The sequence below is a fragment of the Elephas maximus genome, chromosome 12 (genome assembly GCF_024166365.1).
Source record: "Elephas maximus indicus isolate mEleMax1 chromosome 12, mEleMax1 primary haplotype, whole genome shotgun sequence".
In the NCBI taxonomy this organism is placed as follows: Eukaryota; Metazoa; Chordata; class Mammalia; order Proboscidea; family Elephantidae; genus Elephas; species Elephas maximus.
In genome coordinates this window covers 36,330,706-36,346,507 of record NC_064830.1, presented here as the reverse complement: position 1 = coordinate 36,346,507, position 15,802 = coordinate 36,330,706, and the positions used below count along the sequence as shown (strand labels likewise).

The 15,802-nt window shown below is 36.0% G+C and overlaps 1 protein-coding gene across 2 annotated transcripts in view; it reads left to right on the top strand.

Moving 5' to 3' along the window:
* WDR35 (WD repeat domain 35) overlaps positions 1–15,802 on the top strand; it is a 67,695-nt gene that overhangs the window by 25,937 nt on the left and 25,956 nt on the right. For both annotated transcript variants that reach the window (XM_049903678.1, XM_049903679.1), the window contains 3 exons: positions 6,254–6,398; positions 9,583–9,652; positions 13,553–13,606. In XM_049903678.1, coding sequence (XP_049759635.1) covers positions 6,254–6,398; positions 9,583–9,652; positions 13,553–13,606 — 269 coding nt within the window. The remainder of the gene's footprint in view (positions 1–6,253; positions 6,399–9,582; positions 9,653–13,552; positions 13,607–15,802) is intronic.

The window sequence follows — 15,802 nt, the reverse complement described above, 5'->3', positions numbered from 1 at the left end:
GTGAATGAAAACATGAAAAGTAGCTGGGAAGTCAAGGTTGCCTGTGCAGCAGTCATTTTGGCAGTAGTGTTGTAGGCAGCTTTCAAATGATATGTGCACTAAGTTTTCTACATATCCCAAAGAAAGTTATTTTGATGAAGACATTTCAGTGCAATCTCAGCTTGCCAGTTGTTGAAAAGGCTGGGAAATGAATACATAGGAAAGGCAGAGGGTAAAACCGTAGAGATATGAATGTGGGCATTTATTTCAGGCTTCGGCATTCAAGTATTACAAGCAGGGTTTGCTTATATGTCAGTTCCTAAGTTGTTTTAAGTTATTTTACATCCTTGCTTGGCTCATAACTACTATCTATTAATGTTACAAATTTCAATTAGTAGAAGCATAATTATTTTCTTTTTAATTATTTTCTAATAATCTTCCTAGTTATTTAGATTCCCGCCCCCCCCCCCCCCGCCCATATTGAGTAGTTGAGAAGGGCATGAGGTTTTTTTTTTTAACTTTTATCCTGGTTATATTCTTTTCCTAAAACATTCTATCTGTTAAAATTTATTTGAAGTGACATTTTTCTTTTTTAATTTCTCTTAAAAGAAAATTTTAAACTTCTTTTTTTTTCCCACTCTTCTTTTGGACAGTGATCTTATTTCTTCCTAGGAGCTTGGTCTGGGTGAGATGGCTCTCTTAATAAAAATCTAGCATAATTTATGTAGATAGGATTATCTACCCTGTGAATTTGCTGAAATAACTACCGTGTGAATTCAAAACAACATGTATTTCAGATACATTTGTATTAAACCAAAAAAATCAAGAGTGTTTTTGCTTTTAGAAATGACTAGAGGATTGTATGTGGTTTGATTGTTAAAACCTACATTGATGATAGAAGTAAAAACCACGGCAGCCACACCTAACACTGATCAACCATTAATGAGACCCAATGCGCCATGGCTGGTCGAGAGTGCAGATTCTGGAGCCAGATTGACTGGTTAAGAGAATCTTACATCTTGTACTGTCTTATCTTATCACAGCTATTTTCCACTTGTTTCTAGCTGTGCCACTTGGGTGCATTATTTAACCACTCTGTACCTCAGTTTCTTATTGAGGGTAATCATAGTGCCTGGCTCATAGGCTGGTTGTAAATTAACATTTGTTATGTGTTTAGGATAGTACCTGACATATATTTAAAAAATAAATAAATATTGGCTATTACTATTATTATGTGCCAGGCACTGTTATGCTTTGTATTTATTCTTTAGTTTCTCGAAACAGCTCTATAAGGTTGTTATTGATATTATGTTCAAATTAGAGTAAGGAAACTGAGGTTCAGAGAGAATAAGCAATTTATCCAGGACCACAGAATTAGCAAGTAGGTTAGCCTGGGACTCGATTCTGAGAAGTCTGACTCTTACCTTCTACCTTACAAGTTTACAAACTTTAACTGCTTTCTAATAAAATTTTTCCTAAGCATCTAAAACTATTTATCTAGTCAATATTTACCTGCAATTGTAAATTATATTCATTCTCCTTTCTTTTTGAAACATCCTAAATAATCACAAGGGTTTTTCATTAGCCTGACTAAATCAAAGTTAAAATATTAGTGGGTCAAGGTAAGATAGTTAAGGTAAGAGTCAGACTTATCAGAATTGAATCCCAGGCTAACCTACTTGCTAATTCTGTAAAAAAAAAAATAAATTGCTTATTCTCCTGAACCTCAGTTTACTTACTCTAATTTGAATATAATAGCAATAACAACCTTATAGAGCTGTTTTGAGAAACTAAAAAAGATAATAAATATAAAGCGTGACATAGTGCCTGCCTGGCATATAATAATAATAGCCAATATTTATTTTTTTAATATATGCCTGGTACTCTTCTAAACACATTTTAATTTACAACTAGCCTATGAGGCAGGCACTATTATTACCCTCACTGAGAAACTGAGGCACAGAATGGTTAAATAACTTGGCCCAAGTTGTGAACTTACTTTAAAATTATGCTAAGGGCATAACGGAAACCCTAGTGGCATAGTAGCTAAGAGCTAGAGCTGCTAATCAAAAGGTTGGCACCAAGTGTTCTTTGGAAACCCTGTGGTTTCTATAGGGTTGCTATGAGTCAGAATCAACTCCATGGCAATGGTTTTTTTTTTTTTAAGGGCGTAATAGTTACCAGCATCAGAGTATTGATGGTAGTATTTACTAGATATTTAGCAGATGCTTAATGATTTAGTGAGGACAGGCTCAGAGAATGATGAGTGAAACCTGGGCCTGGTGTGTTAATCATCCAGCTGAACGTGCGTTCCCTTAGGCTTTGCTGCCATTCTCCAGGACTGGCTGTGAATTGTTGCCCAAAGGAAAGGCTTCTAGCTCCCTCCGGAGCTCAGTGATGGAACACATTTTGAGTAGAAAAATCTTCATTATTGTAATGACAAATAAATTTTTAAAATATGATTCAATCGTACTGAGTTGTCCAGCATATAAACATTTTTGAATTTGGATCCCTGAGCTGTTAATCTACGAAACTGACATCATACCATTAGATCATCTTCTAATTATTTGTTTAGTTGCTAAAGTCTCTTGCTGCTTTAAATGTCCTTTATTTGGACTGTGGCAAAAACTCCATAAATGATAGCTTATATTAACAATCATTCCTTTATTCTGGCCATATTAGTGATTATTTTGCATGATACTTATACATAGGAAAATTATGTTTTATAATTTTTAAATTATAAATTTAGAAAACAGATACTAGAACAAACCTTCATGAGTTCTTTAATGTTTTGTATGTGTGCTTAATTTTATATTGCTTATTCTGTGTTTTGTGACCTTGGGCAAGTTAGTTATTTTGTTTCTGTAATTCTTCGTTTCTTCGTCTATAAGATGGATTTGATGAGACTATCTACTTCATAAAAGGATGTTGGATTAATGTATGTGAAGTAATTAGCACAGCACCCGGCACACAATAGAGGAACAATTAAATATTCTCTAAGAAATGAACAAAGAAAAGTTATTTGTTTAGAAGAATATATTCCTAAATTAGGAAAGAACTTGGGAGAATTTTCTAAAGGTAGAATTATAACACATATGAGATCAGAGGAAAGGAGACCAGGAGGGAGGGGATTGCAGTATTCTAGGTGAGAAATGAGAAAGGCCTGAACAAAGCAGCAATGGTAGGGGTGATGGGGAGGAGGGGTGGGAGAGTCAAGAGATAGTATGAAAATAGAAATAATAGGCTTTGTGACTTTATTACATGTGGGGGCAACTTTTAGGGTAGAGTCTAGAATGACCCCAGGCTTTGCATGTGTATGACTGTTAAATGGTAGTATCATTTATTTTGATAGGGAATAGAATCAACTCATTGGCAAGGGTTTTAACTTTCTTTTTTTTTTTTTTTAGTAGAAGAAAGGAACATTTTTCTTTTTTTGAAGGAGATGATTTCAGGAATGAGAATGTTTCAGGAAAGGAGGTTGGGGTCAACACGTTAAACTTGAGGTTCTTGTGAGCCACCTACCTGGAGGTGTTCAGTAAGAAGTTGGAAGTCAGGGCTTTGGATACACTAATAGCCTTGACGGTTTAGCAGTGGTGGGCCAAAGAGTTTTCCTCACTCTGACCCAGAGTGACACAAGAAGGTTTCAAATCTATTTCTTGCTTTGAAACATTCTTATTATTGAACTTTCTCTGTCAATTTTTGAGCAGTTTTGCAATTAGACTACTGATTTCTACATTTTATTCTGTGGCATTATATTTTTTTTCTTTTTAATTATGCTAAGATGTCATTGAATAAATTTCAGTTGTTCTCAATAAATTATTAACAGTTCAAAAGCAATGTAATATAGATATTTTTCTTATTAGGATTAACTCAAATCTCTACTTACAGTGTACTTTTTGTATTCTATTTCAAATAGTTTACTTTTAAATATTTAAAAACCAGGTGGTAGCAGTTTCTAAAGTTTTAAGTTTATAATTACCCACCATTTTCTCATTGATTATATTTTTTAAATTTCTAAATTACTCTATGAAGTGTTTGTTATCAGATTTATTTTACCAAAGAGGCACGTCATCGTAAGGACCCACAAAGGCTAACTGACTTGATTAAGAGAATCTTGTATCTTATACTTTCTTATCTCACAGATACTTTCCATCTGTCCCTCCAAACCCTACCACCCTTCTTCATCCTGCTTCATTCCATTCCATGGCTTTTGATTGGCCAGTGGCCATAGGAGAGTGGGGCTATTTATTCCTCTGGCTCATTCCCTGTGGAGCTGACGCTGTTTTTTTTTTTTTTTTAATGTAATGGGAGGTCACTATTCTTCTCAATGACAGCCTCCTCTACGTCACTCTGTCCTCTTGGTTTCTCTCATGCCTTCAGGCCTACCGGTGGTAGCATCTGTTATAATCACAGAATGTTTTCTAGGTGTTGGTGCTTTCCCTTCTCTTTATTATATTCTTGCTGTTAGATTTAAATATTTATATTAAAAATATAGTAAATCTTTAGTTAGTATGGGAAAGTAGTAACTACTGAGCACAAGATATTTTATAAATTCTTATTTGTGGTCTTTAAGTATGAAATACTTCCACATATGTGGATTGCCCACCTTGTATAAGATGCTGGAAAATACTAAAATATAGAACTAAAAATACTTTGAAATTTATTAAGGCTGGAATGAAAGTGAATAAATATTAGATCTTTTGCCTTTGAAGTCCTACTAAGGAAATGCATAATTTCATAACCTGCTTCAAATTTTATGATCAAGACAGAGCAAATCTGTTGTAAGAAGGAGGAATATAGGCATGAAAAACTGTCACAAAGGGCTGTTTATGAAGAAAACCAGATAGGATAACTCACACTTCATTTTCTTCTTTAGTTATATACCTACTTTGGGGAAAACTGTGTACTTTAACACTTTCAAAGATTAAACATAAATTTTGCTATATTCTGGATGTCATAATTTTTACAGTAGAGTTAAGCTTGGAATTGAGATAAAAACCGACAAGCTTTTTTTAAAAAACAGTTTTATTGAGATATAATTCATACACTATGCAATTTGCAATTCAGTTTTTTAAAATATATTCACTGGGTTGTGGAACCATCACCACAACCTAATTTTAGAACATCTTTGTCCCCCAAAGAAACTCTGTACCCATTAGCAGTCACTCCCCTGTCGTCACCCCCAGCTCTAGGCAACTAGTAATCTTTCTATCTCTATAGATTTGTCTGTTCTCAACTTTTCATTTAAATGATATCATACAATATGTGGTCTTTTGTATCTGGTTTCTCTCACTTAGCATAATGTTTTCAAGGTTTATCCATGTTGTAAAGTGTACGTTCTTCCTTATGTGGCCGAATTATACTCTCTTGCATAGGTATATCACGTTTGGATTATTCATTTATCAGTTGATGGTCTTTTGGGTTGGTTCTACTTTTTGGCTACTATAATTAATGCCAGTATAAACGTTTGTGTATGAGTTTTTGTGTGGACATATGAGTGTAATTTCTCAGCCATATGATTACTCTATATTTAACATTTTGAAGAATTGACAAATTGTTTTTCAAAAGGCTATACCATTTTACTTTTCCATCAGCAATGTCTGAGGGTTCTGATTTTTCCATAGCCTCCCCAACACTTATTAAATGGGTGTGAAGTAGTATCTCATTGTGGTTTTGACTTGAATTTCCCTGATGGCTAATGATGTTGAACATCTTTTTATGTGCTTATTGGCATATGGCTTATTGGTATATCTCCTTTACCCATTTTTTAATTGGGTTATTTGTCTTTTTTATTATTGAGTTAATAAGAGTTATTTATATATTCTAGATTTTGTCCTTTATCAGGTATATAATTTGGAAATATTTTCTGTGGGTTGTCTTTCCACTTTTTTGATGGTGTCCTTTGAAGTACAGATGTTTGTAATTTTGATGAAGTACAGTTTGTGTTTACTTTTTTCACTTGTGCTTTTGGTGTCGTATCTAAGAAACCATTGCCTAACCTAAGTTCACAAAGATTTTCTCTTAAGTATTATAGAGGAGTTTTAGCTCCGATATTTAGGTCTATAATCCATTTTGAGTTAATTTTTATGAATGGGCTGACCAGCTCTTGCTTCTTTTCTTATTTCACAGACTGTGAGTATTTTGAGACTATGTGTGAGTGTATTGTCTGTAAGATGAGGGATTGGAGTCAGTGATCACTGAGGGCCTTTATAGCACAAACATTCTGTGATTTTATGTGACTATTACTTAATTGTCTTAATGTTCTCTTTAATAGTACCATTATTTGTTGCAATGACCAAAACGCATGTGATAGCAGCTTCAAAAGAAGCATTTTATATCTGGCAATATCGTGTGGCAAAGAAGCTCACAGCATTGGAAATTAATCAGATCGTGCGATCTCGAAAAGAAGGGAGAGAAAGGTATATGTCTTGATACGTATTTTTTAGTAGCTCAACCATATCATGTTTTTAAGACATAGTTAATTATGGATTATGTTTGTGAACTATAAATTGTTTTGATTATATGCAATAACATTTCTCCATTAATTTGAAGGTCTTTCAAATTTATCTGTTTAAATTTATCAAAAGAGACATGTTGTTGTATGCCATCGAGTTGATTCTGATTCACAGTGACCCTGTATAACAGAGTAGAACTGCTCTGTAGGGTTTTCTAGACTGTAATCTTTGTGGGAGCAGATTGCCAGGTCTCTTCTCCCATGGAACGGCTTGTGGATTCAAACAAAGCACTGACCTCTTGGTTAGCAGCTAAATGGTTAACCATTGCTCCACCAGGGCTCGTTAATAGGAGAGATAGTAAAAAAAATAAAAGAAGCCCTTACAGATAAAGAGTGGAAATCTGAGGTTTTATAAGGAAATCACCCACTCCTACCATATTAGAGTTATTATGCTATATTGAAACGATTTCTTGGTTAAGTCTGGATGTCTAACTAAAGATTTTGCTTATGGGTTACGGATAGAGGTCTCTATAAATAGAGAGTGAGATCGTGTTAGCATCAATCACTGTAGGAGAGGCAGGTGTTTAGACCAGCTCTGGGAGAAGTCTTTAGGTGGGATGAACTGGGGTCTTGGCTTCTCTCTCTTTTGCCTTGGATTCCATGGAGCCTGGGCTTAGAGTTACTTCTGTAAGTGGGGTAAAAAGGGCTGTCACATAGGGAGGTGAGGAGCCAGGATGGAGAGAGTCCCTGTAGTAAGTCTCAAGGTGAAGATGCATTTACTGTGTTTTGTGAGCCATATTATGTTATTAATATTGTGTTTGTTGCCCTTTTGTTGTTACCCTAAGTGTAAAGTATTTTTTCAGGTATTTTAATCTAATGATTTCTTAATGAGGGGAGATATGTATGTGTGTGTGGGTGGGGATCATGGCAGAAATTCCAGGTTGCTTTTTCACATCACCTTCTTTCTACACATTCACCTGAGATCTTAATGCAACCTCCCCTTCCCTTTAAGACTCATTTATGTACTAAAACTAAGATAGGAGTTATGTCCCCAGTAAAAGTATTTTTGCTATGTGAATTCATGTAGAAGCAAAAAAAAAAAGTTGGTAAATGCTTATCTTGCCTTGTTGATAATGCAGGAAGACAAAGAATGAAAGAATCTTTGGCTTCTTCAAGAACAGCATATGGCAGTGGTAGCAATAATAAGCAAGAGACCTTTAACTTGCAGGGAGAAGGTGGATCTTCGGACAAAGTTGGGGCAAAAAAGTCTACCCTCTCCATAGAGATGCTGGTTTTTGTTTAAGTAAAAAAGACAGCATTTCCTTGTATTCCTGTCTGGGATATACTTACTAGTTTTAATGACTCTGGGCAGGGTCTCCTTGGACCTCATTTCCACATCTATAAAATATAGTTGTTGATGGTGATAACAGCCATCATTTATTGAGTACCTCTTATATCCACGTATCATGCCAAGTCCAGTTGGTACTCTTGTTATTCACGTTTTACAGAAAGGACACATGAGTTTAAATTATTACCAACTGATAAATGGAGTTGGGACACGAACCCAAGTTTATCTGACTCTGGACCGCTGTGCTCGGGTCTGCTGCTCTGTAGCTTACTTGCTGTAAGAGAGGGAGTTGGACTGAATGATCTCTCAAAGGATCTTCTATTTTAACTATCTTTGACTGTTTTATTCTTGATAAGTAAATAGAAATAGCTACTGGATGTAAGTTACACCAATTTAGAGGTACGCCATGTATCTGCATATTTAATACAATGAAACCCGTGAGAGCTGGAGCTTGATGGGACTGCCTTTTTTTTCTAGGTCTGGGAAGTTTTCTACCTTTGACAGGATGTAGTCTTACTACTTTTCTCTTGCTCTCTATTTAGTGGAAAATACTTGAGTTTTCCTTCTCTGACAGGTTGCCACCTTACACAGGTTCCGGCTTTGCAGGTTTTACTGTATAGAACCAAACCAAACCCGTTGCCAATGAGTTGATTCTAACTCATAGCAACCCTATAGGACAGAGTAGAACTGGCTGATAGGATTTCCAGGGAGTGCCTAGTGGATTCAAACTGCCAACATTTTGGTTGCAGCTGAACTCTTAACCACTATGCCACCAGGGTTTCCTTTTACTCTATATTTCTATTAAATTTATTTAAAATTTAATCTCCATGTAACATTGATGAAAGCACAGTTTTGATTTTAAATTAACAATGATAAAATTGGATGGTATTTTTAAGATAGAAAATCACATGATTTTGGGGGGGTTATATTATGGCTACCATTTCTTGAACCCCTTTTATGTCAGGCTCTATGCTTATGTGCTTTACAAACATCATTTTATTTATGCTTCTCAAAGACCCTGCAAAGTAGGAATTGTTACCCTTTACAGATGGAGGAATTGAGGCTCAGAGAAGTTAAGTAACTTACCCAGGGCCTTGCAGCTACTCTACAGTGTTCTTCCTTATTCACCTCTATTCATTTTAATATTTACCCAGAGACATTGTAGAGCACTTGACAACATGTGGTACTGTGCCAGGCACTGGAGATATAGTCTTGCCTCCAAGAAAATCATCATGTAGTGAGGGAGACATGTAAATCAGCAGTGACAATGCAGTATGAATAAATATTATTATAACACAGGTATCAGAGAGATGGTAGGAGGTGGTGCATCTTTATAACACAGGAGACAGTAGGGAAGGAGTCTTTACTCCCAAACAAAAATTCCATTAATTAGAGTTTCTCAAATATACTTAAGTTTTATGAACACATTGATGACAAGGAAATTATGGAGAAACAATAAAGAAACTTAGTGTTTTAAAAGTTACTCCTGACTGATGTTTAGCTGAGATTAAGGTAAGATATATCTCAAGTTTTAATGAAATTCATTGGGAAAATATGATCCAATGTTCAAATATAGATTTGGCACAACTTCCAGGAACATATCACTTGCAAAACCAGCAAACAACTGATAGTGTCTCCCTTTATAAGATATAGCTGTGTTCAGAACTCTTTAAAATAATCAGGACATTTAGATTAAATAACAATATTTATTGTTGTCACCCAAACCTTCAGTTGTTCTAGAGATTATGAAGTAGTATAATCCTCACTTATACTTTCTTTGAAATTCTGGTCTTTTTTACAGAATTTATCATGTTGATGATACTCCCTCTGGATCAGTCGATGGGGTGCTTGATTATAGTAAAGCCATTCAAGTAGGTGATTTTATTTTTGCTAGCAAATCTTAGTACCTGTAGACTTTGAAATATTGTAAGTTTATTTTGAGACCTGAAAAAGAATTTGCTTGCAGTAACTAGCATATTACTCTACTGATTCTTTAAAGAAATTCCTATTCTCAAAGAGTTTTTCTTGAACTTGAAAACTCTTAGACTAAAATAATATTATTAAGTAGCCAATGTGATACTATTTAGAATGTTACTTGTTGTTAGGTTCCTACTCATAGCGACCCTGTGCACAACAGAACAAAACACTGCCCGGCCCTGTGCCATCCTTAACAATCATGGTTATGCTTGAGCTCATTGTTGCAGCCATTGTGTCAATCCACCTCACTGAGGGTCTTCCTCTTTTCTGCTGACCCTGTACTTTGCCAAGCATGATGTCCTTCTCCAGAGACTGATCCCTCCTGACAACATGTCCAAAGTATGTAAGACACAGTCTCGCCATCCTTGCTTCCAAGGAGCATTCTGGTTGTACTTCTTCCAAGAGAGATTTGTTCATTCTTTTGGCAGTCTGTGGTATATTCAGTGTTCTTTGCCAACACCACAATTCAAAGGTGTCAATTCTTCTTCGGTCTTCCTTATTCATTGTCCAGCTTTCACATGCATATGATGTGATTGAAAATTAGAAAATTAGAGAAGTGTAGTATCTGAAAATATTGGGGAACATAATTCTGGCCTTTCTCCTTTGTTCTCTCTTTCCCTTCCTCCCTCCTTCCTCCCTTTTTCCGCTTTTTCCCTCTACCTATCTATTTATTGTATATTGGTCTGTCACTTCTGGCATATTAGCAAGTAGCCATATTTTTGAAAATAACATAATTCAGTGTATTTTTATGGAAAAATGCTTTTGTTTATAAGCTAATGTAATTAAATACTTTAGTGAACAGTTTTGTTTTTGGTATGATTTTTTAAGAGTATTTAAATCATTGCCTTATTGTTTATAAAGCTCTTTCCTGCCCAGTTTCTTATCTGAGCCTCACAACTCTATACGGCGAAAAGAGCACATAGTCTCCTCTCCATTTCATCAAGTGGAAAAACCATAATTAGAGAAAATAACTGATTGACTTAGAGTCATAAAGTAGGTGATTAAGTGGCAAAGTCAGGATTCAAGCTTGGATCTTTTAACTGCAGACCTAGTGACCTATCTAATAGAATATGTAAGAGTCCATCTAATAGTCTCTATGTTCATCCATTTATTAAACAAGTATTTGTCAAATGTCTATTATGTGTCAGACACTGGGCTAGCTTCTGAGGATTCAGTGAAGAATGAGGAACAGTTCTTTCGATCAGGGAACTTTCAGAAAATTTCAAATTGATCAATAAATATATTGAAATCTTTCTCATTTTAAAAACAATAACAACAGCCACCTCCACTGTCAACCCATATCTTCTTCCAGTCACTCACTGCCTTATCTCTTCATCCTTCATGGCTAAGCTGCTTTAAAGAATGATCTATATTCATCTTTTTTTCCTCACCTCTGATTCCGTCTTTACTCCATTGTATTCTGGTTTCGAAAGGTGTTGAATTGCTAAGTCTGATAGGCATTTTTCTGTCTTTCTCTTACATAATCTGTATATAAATTTAATATTTTGGTCACTCTTTTCTTCTTGGCTTTCATGAAACCACTCTCCTGATTTTATATTTAGCTGACTTTCCCTTTTTACTCTTTTTTGTCAAGGGCTTATCTACCCGTCTCGTATTGTGGTATTTCTTCATGTCTACTTGTAGTGTATCTACTTTTCTCATTTAGAATTCTGATTGAAATCTACACCTTCAATTACATGATGATGACCGCAGTATCTATATTTCCAATCTTGAGTTTTTTCAGTCTCTAGATAATACATTTCTATGGATATTGTCTATGGCTATTTCAGTTGTATGGCTCAAAAAACCCGAAATTTAACTTTTCCGAGGCTAAATTCTTCTTCCTTACAAATCTCTTTTTCCGTATACATTCTGTATCTCAGGGCACGGCTCCACCATCTACCTAAGAGTCATGGGAATTTCTCTTTTTCTCTTGCTGTCTGTATCTTACCAAGTTCTGTTGATTCAGTCTTCTAAATTTCTTTCAAATTGATCTCCTTTCCATCCCTGTATCAGTTCAGTCTGTGATTACTTCTTACTTTGATCAATACAATACTTTCCATTAAGCGCTGCCCAATAGAACTTTGTGTGATGTTGGAAATGTTCTATATTGCATTGTCCAGTATGGTAGTCACTAGCCACATGTGGCTGTTGAGCCCCCAGAATGTGTCTGATGTGGCTAAGGAACTGAATTTTAAGTTTTATTTCATGTTAATTAGATTTTAATCCAAATAGCCACATGTGGTTAGTGGCTACCATATTGGGTAGCACAGAAAATCTCTCTACTTTCAGTCTTCCTCCCTTTCTCTACCTACCATGCCAATCTATTTATCATACTGATAGCTAGAACAGTCTTTTTATAATAAAAACCTGATCATGGTACACAAAGGCCCTGCCCCAATATAAATCTTCAGTAAGTTCCTGTATTTGTCAGGATAAAATATAGATACTCACAGCTGCTACTTTCTCCCCAGCCTACTTTTTCTTCTCTGCCATATTTCCAGGTATCAGCTGTGCTAAGCAAGTTGCTGTTTCCTGACTAGACCATGGTTTTTTTTTTCTTTTTAACATTTGATTTTGAAATAATTTTAGGCTTTCAGGAAGTTGCAAAAATGGTACATAGGACCCCATGTGGCCTTCACCCAACTTTTCACAGTTGTCACCTATATAACTGTAGTTTCAAAACCAGGAAACTGACTTTGGTATAATACTAGACTAGAGATCTTACTCAGTTTTCACATGTGTTCATGCATGCGTGTAATATATGTAATTTTATCTCCTGTGCAGATTTCTGCGACTGTCACCACAATCAAGTTACAGTATTGGTCTATTACCACAAGTGAACACCCTCATGCTACTTACTTTTTATATTTACATCTATTTCCCACTCCTGTCCCTGACCCCTGGCAACCACTAATCTCTTCTCCATCTCTGTAGCTTTGTCACTTGAACAATATTTTGTGAGTGGAATCATATATCACTTTTGGAAATTGGCTTTATTCACTCAGCATGATGCCTTGAGACCTGTTCAGGTTGTTGTAGTGCCACGCTGTTTTACCCTTCCTCATTTCTGCATGTGCTGGTCCTTCTGTCATCCGTTCATCTTTTAAGACTAAGCTCAGAGCTTGCTCCCCTGCTCATCTCGGTGTAAGTTAGATGCTCCTTCCTCAATGTAAGTTAGATGCTCTCATAACCACCTTGTGTGAGACTCTACTTATTTTTTTTGGTTTCTCTTGTTGGGAACATATACAGCAAGGTATACACCAATTCAACAGTTTCTACATGTACTATTTAGTTATATTGATTACATTCTTTGTGTTGTGCAACCATTCTTACCCTCTTTTCTAAGCTGTTCTTCTCCATTAACATAAACTCACTGCCCCTATGGCTCCTATGTAATCTTTTGAGTTGCTGTTGTCAGTTTGATCCCATATAGATGGTTCTTTCTTTTTTTTAGATGGTTCTTAAGAAAGCATAATGCTCAAGGTTGACTTTTTTACTATTTCAGCTAAACTGTTGTTTTGGTGACTCTGCTTTTATCATGTTGTATTGTAATTAGGCATTCCATTCACTGTCTTCTCCAGGAGACTTTTGAGTAATATCTGAAGGCAAAGATTTCATCCCTGTATCTCCAGTGCTTAGTTCAATGTCTGGCCCATAGTAGGAGATCAGTAAATGAATCAGTTAATAAATATATTGTTGAAGTATTCTTCATGAATAGCTTACTGCCTTGTATAGGAATAGTCATTCAATAAATATTTGTTGAAGAATAACAATCGATTACCTTTTTTTAGGGAACAAGAGATCCAATTTGTGCCATAACTGCATCTGATAAAACATTGATTGTGGTAAGTTGTAAAAAAATTATTTTATGAATAGTTGTTTAAATTATAAAAATAGGGTAATATAATGTGTTTTGGAGTTAAATATCAACTTGTTGGCACCCCAGGTTTTACTAGTCTAACAAAAGAAATGAGAAAAGTTTGAAACATACCCTTCAAATTGGTTATCATTTACAAAAAATAGCTGTTTATAAAAGCAATAGGATGTTGGCCCCTGAGAAGATAAAGTACCTTTAGAGTTTGTAACATCAGATCGACTGAGCCCTATAAAGAATTGGAGGATGTGAGGTGGACTGGATGGTGGTAGTTGGTCTTGGAAAGTGTCTTCCTCTGTGTGGCCTACTATTTTACATTGGAGAAAGTACTTTCACTCAGCCACTTTTATAAGACTTAGACTGAAGAGGTGGTGTGTTTGCCAGCCAGTAGAACAGACAAGTCCGTGGTAAATTTGTGCTGAGTTTTTCAAATAGAATCAATGTTATAGTGTCTTTTCTTGAGCTCTGGCATTTGAAAATATTAGTTTTAGGAACAAGTGTTTACTTTAATACAGTAATGCTGGCAGAGTTATGAATCTGAATTGTATAAACAGAGGCTTAATAGTGTACAGTCCCAGTTCTAGTTACGTTCCTTTTGCTATTAGCTAATCTTATGGTGAAAAATAGCTTAGGAGCATACTATTCATTTTTTATCATTAAATGAATTTGTTGGGTGTTTTAAGTAATTTGTCTCATAGTCAAGTCTATGGAATCTCCTGTTTTCTGATTCTTTGATGTATGGTAAGGTTTTTGTTAGGTTAGATGTATTTCTGACATTTGAAAAAAAAGCAACTCAAATCAATCACAGAAATTGAATTTCTAGATGACAGAGTCTACCTCTAAGCAACATAATGGTGAAACTATCTTCTGTATTTAAAACTGCCTTCCACTGTTGAAATGGAAACAGGTTTTAGAACCATTATTTTTTTCAAATGCTTTAAGCCACAGGAACTTCCCACCCTGCTTTTTCCCAAACAAAATCTTGTTTAGTACCCTAATGTATTAAATCTTAAAAAACCCACACCTCCTTTTTATAAATTAAAAACCCTCCTCCCTCCTCACTTTCTGAGAGGCACCTCTTGAGAATCATGCTAGAGAAGCAAAGCTGCTCGGATTAAAAAAAAAGGTTAAGATTGGCCATGGGAAGCCTGCCACTTTGTCCCATTGCAATGGCCTTGGGGCACAGAAGAGCTGAAAACCAGAGCTCTGTACTGTCTGTTGTACTTACTGTTGATCTTTCAACCTTATGGTTTGTACTAAGTTATATAGAAAGTTATTTTCTTTTTTTTTTATGTTTTTATTGTGCTTTAAGTGAAAGTTTACAAATCAAGTCAGTCTCTCATACACCTTGCTATGTACTTAAATACACCTTAAATACACCTTGCTATATACTTCTATTTTTCGTATATTTCTAGTTGCTCTCCCCCTAATGAGACAGCACATTCCTTCTCTCCACTCTGTGTTTCCCTGTCCATTCAGCCAGTTTCTGTCCCCCTCAGCCTTCACATCTCCCCTGCAGCCAGGAGCTGCCCACATAGTCTCATGTGTCTACTTGATCCAAGAACCCCACTCCTCACCAGTATCATTTTTTATGTTATAGTCCAGTCCAATCCCTGTCTGAAGAGTTGGCTTCAGGAATGGTTCCTGTCTTGGGCTAACAGAAGGTCTGGGGACCATGACCTCTGGGGTCCCTCTAGTCTCAGTCAGACAATTAAGTCAGACAATTAAGTCTGGCCTTTTTACAACAATTTGGGGTCTGCATCCCACCGCTCTCCTGCTCCTTCAGGGATTCTCTGTTGTGCTCCCTGTAATGGCAGTCATTGGTTGTAGCTGGGCACCATCTAGTTCTTCTAGTCTCAGGCTGATGTAGTCTCTGATTTATGTAGCCCATTTGGACTCCTGGGCTCATACTTACCTTGTGTCTTTGGTGCTTTTATTTCTCCTTTGCTTATGTGGATTGAGACCAATTGTTGCATCTTAGATGGCTGCTTGCTAGCGTTTAAGACCCCAGACACCACTCTTCAAAATGGGATGCAGAATGTTTTCTAATAGTCTTTATTATGCCAGTTGACCTAGATGTCCCCTGGAACCATGGTCCTCAAACCCCCACCCCTGCTCTGCTGGCCTTTGAAGCATTCGGTTTATTCAGGAAACTTCTTTGCTTTTG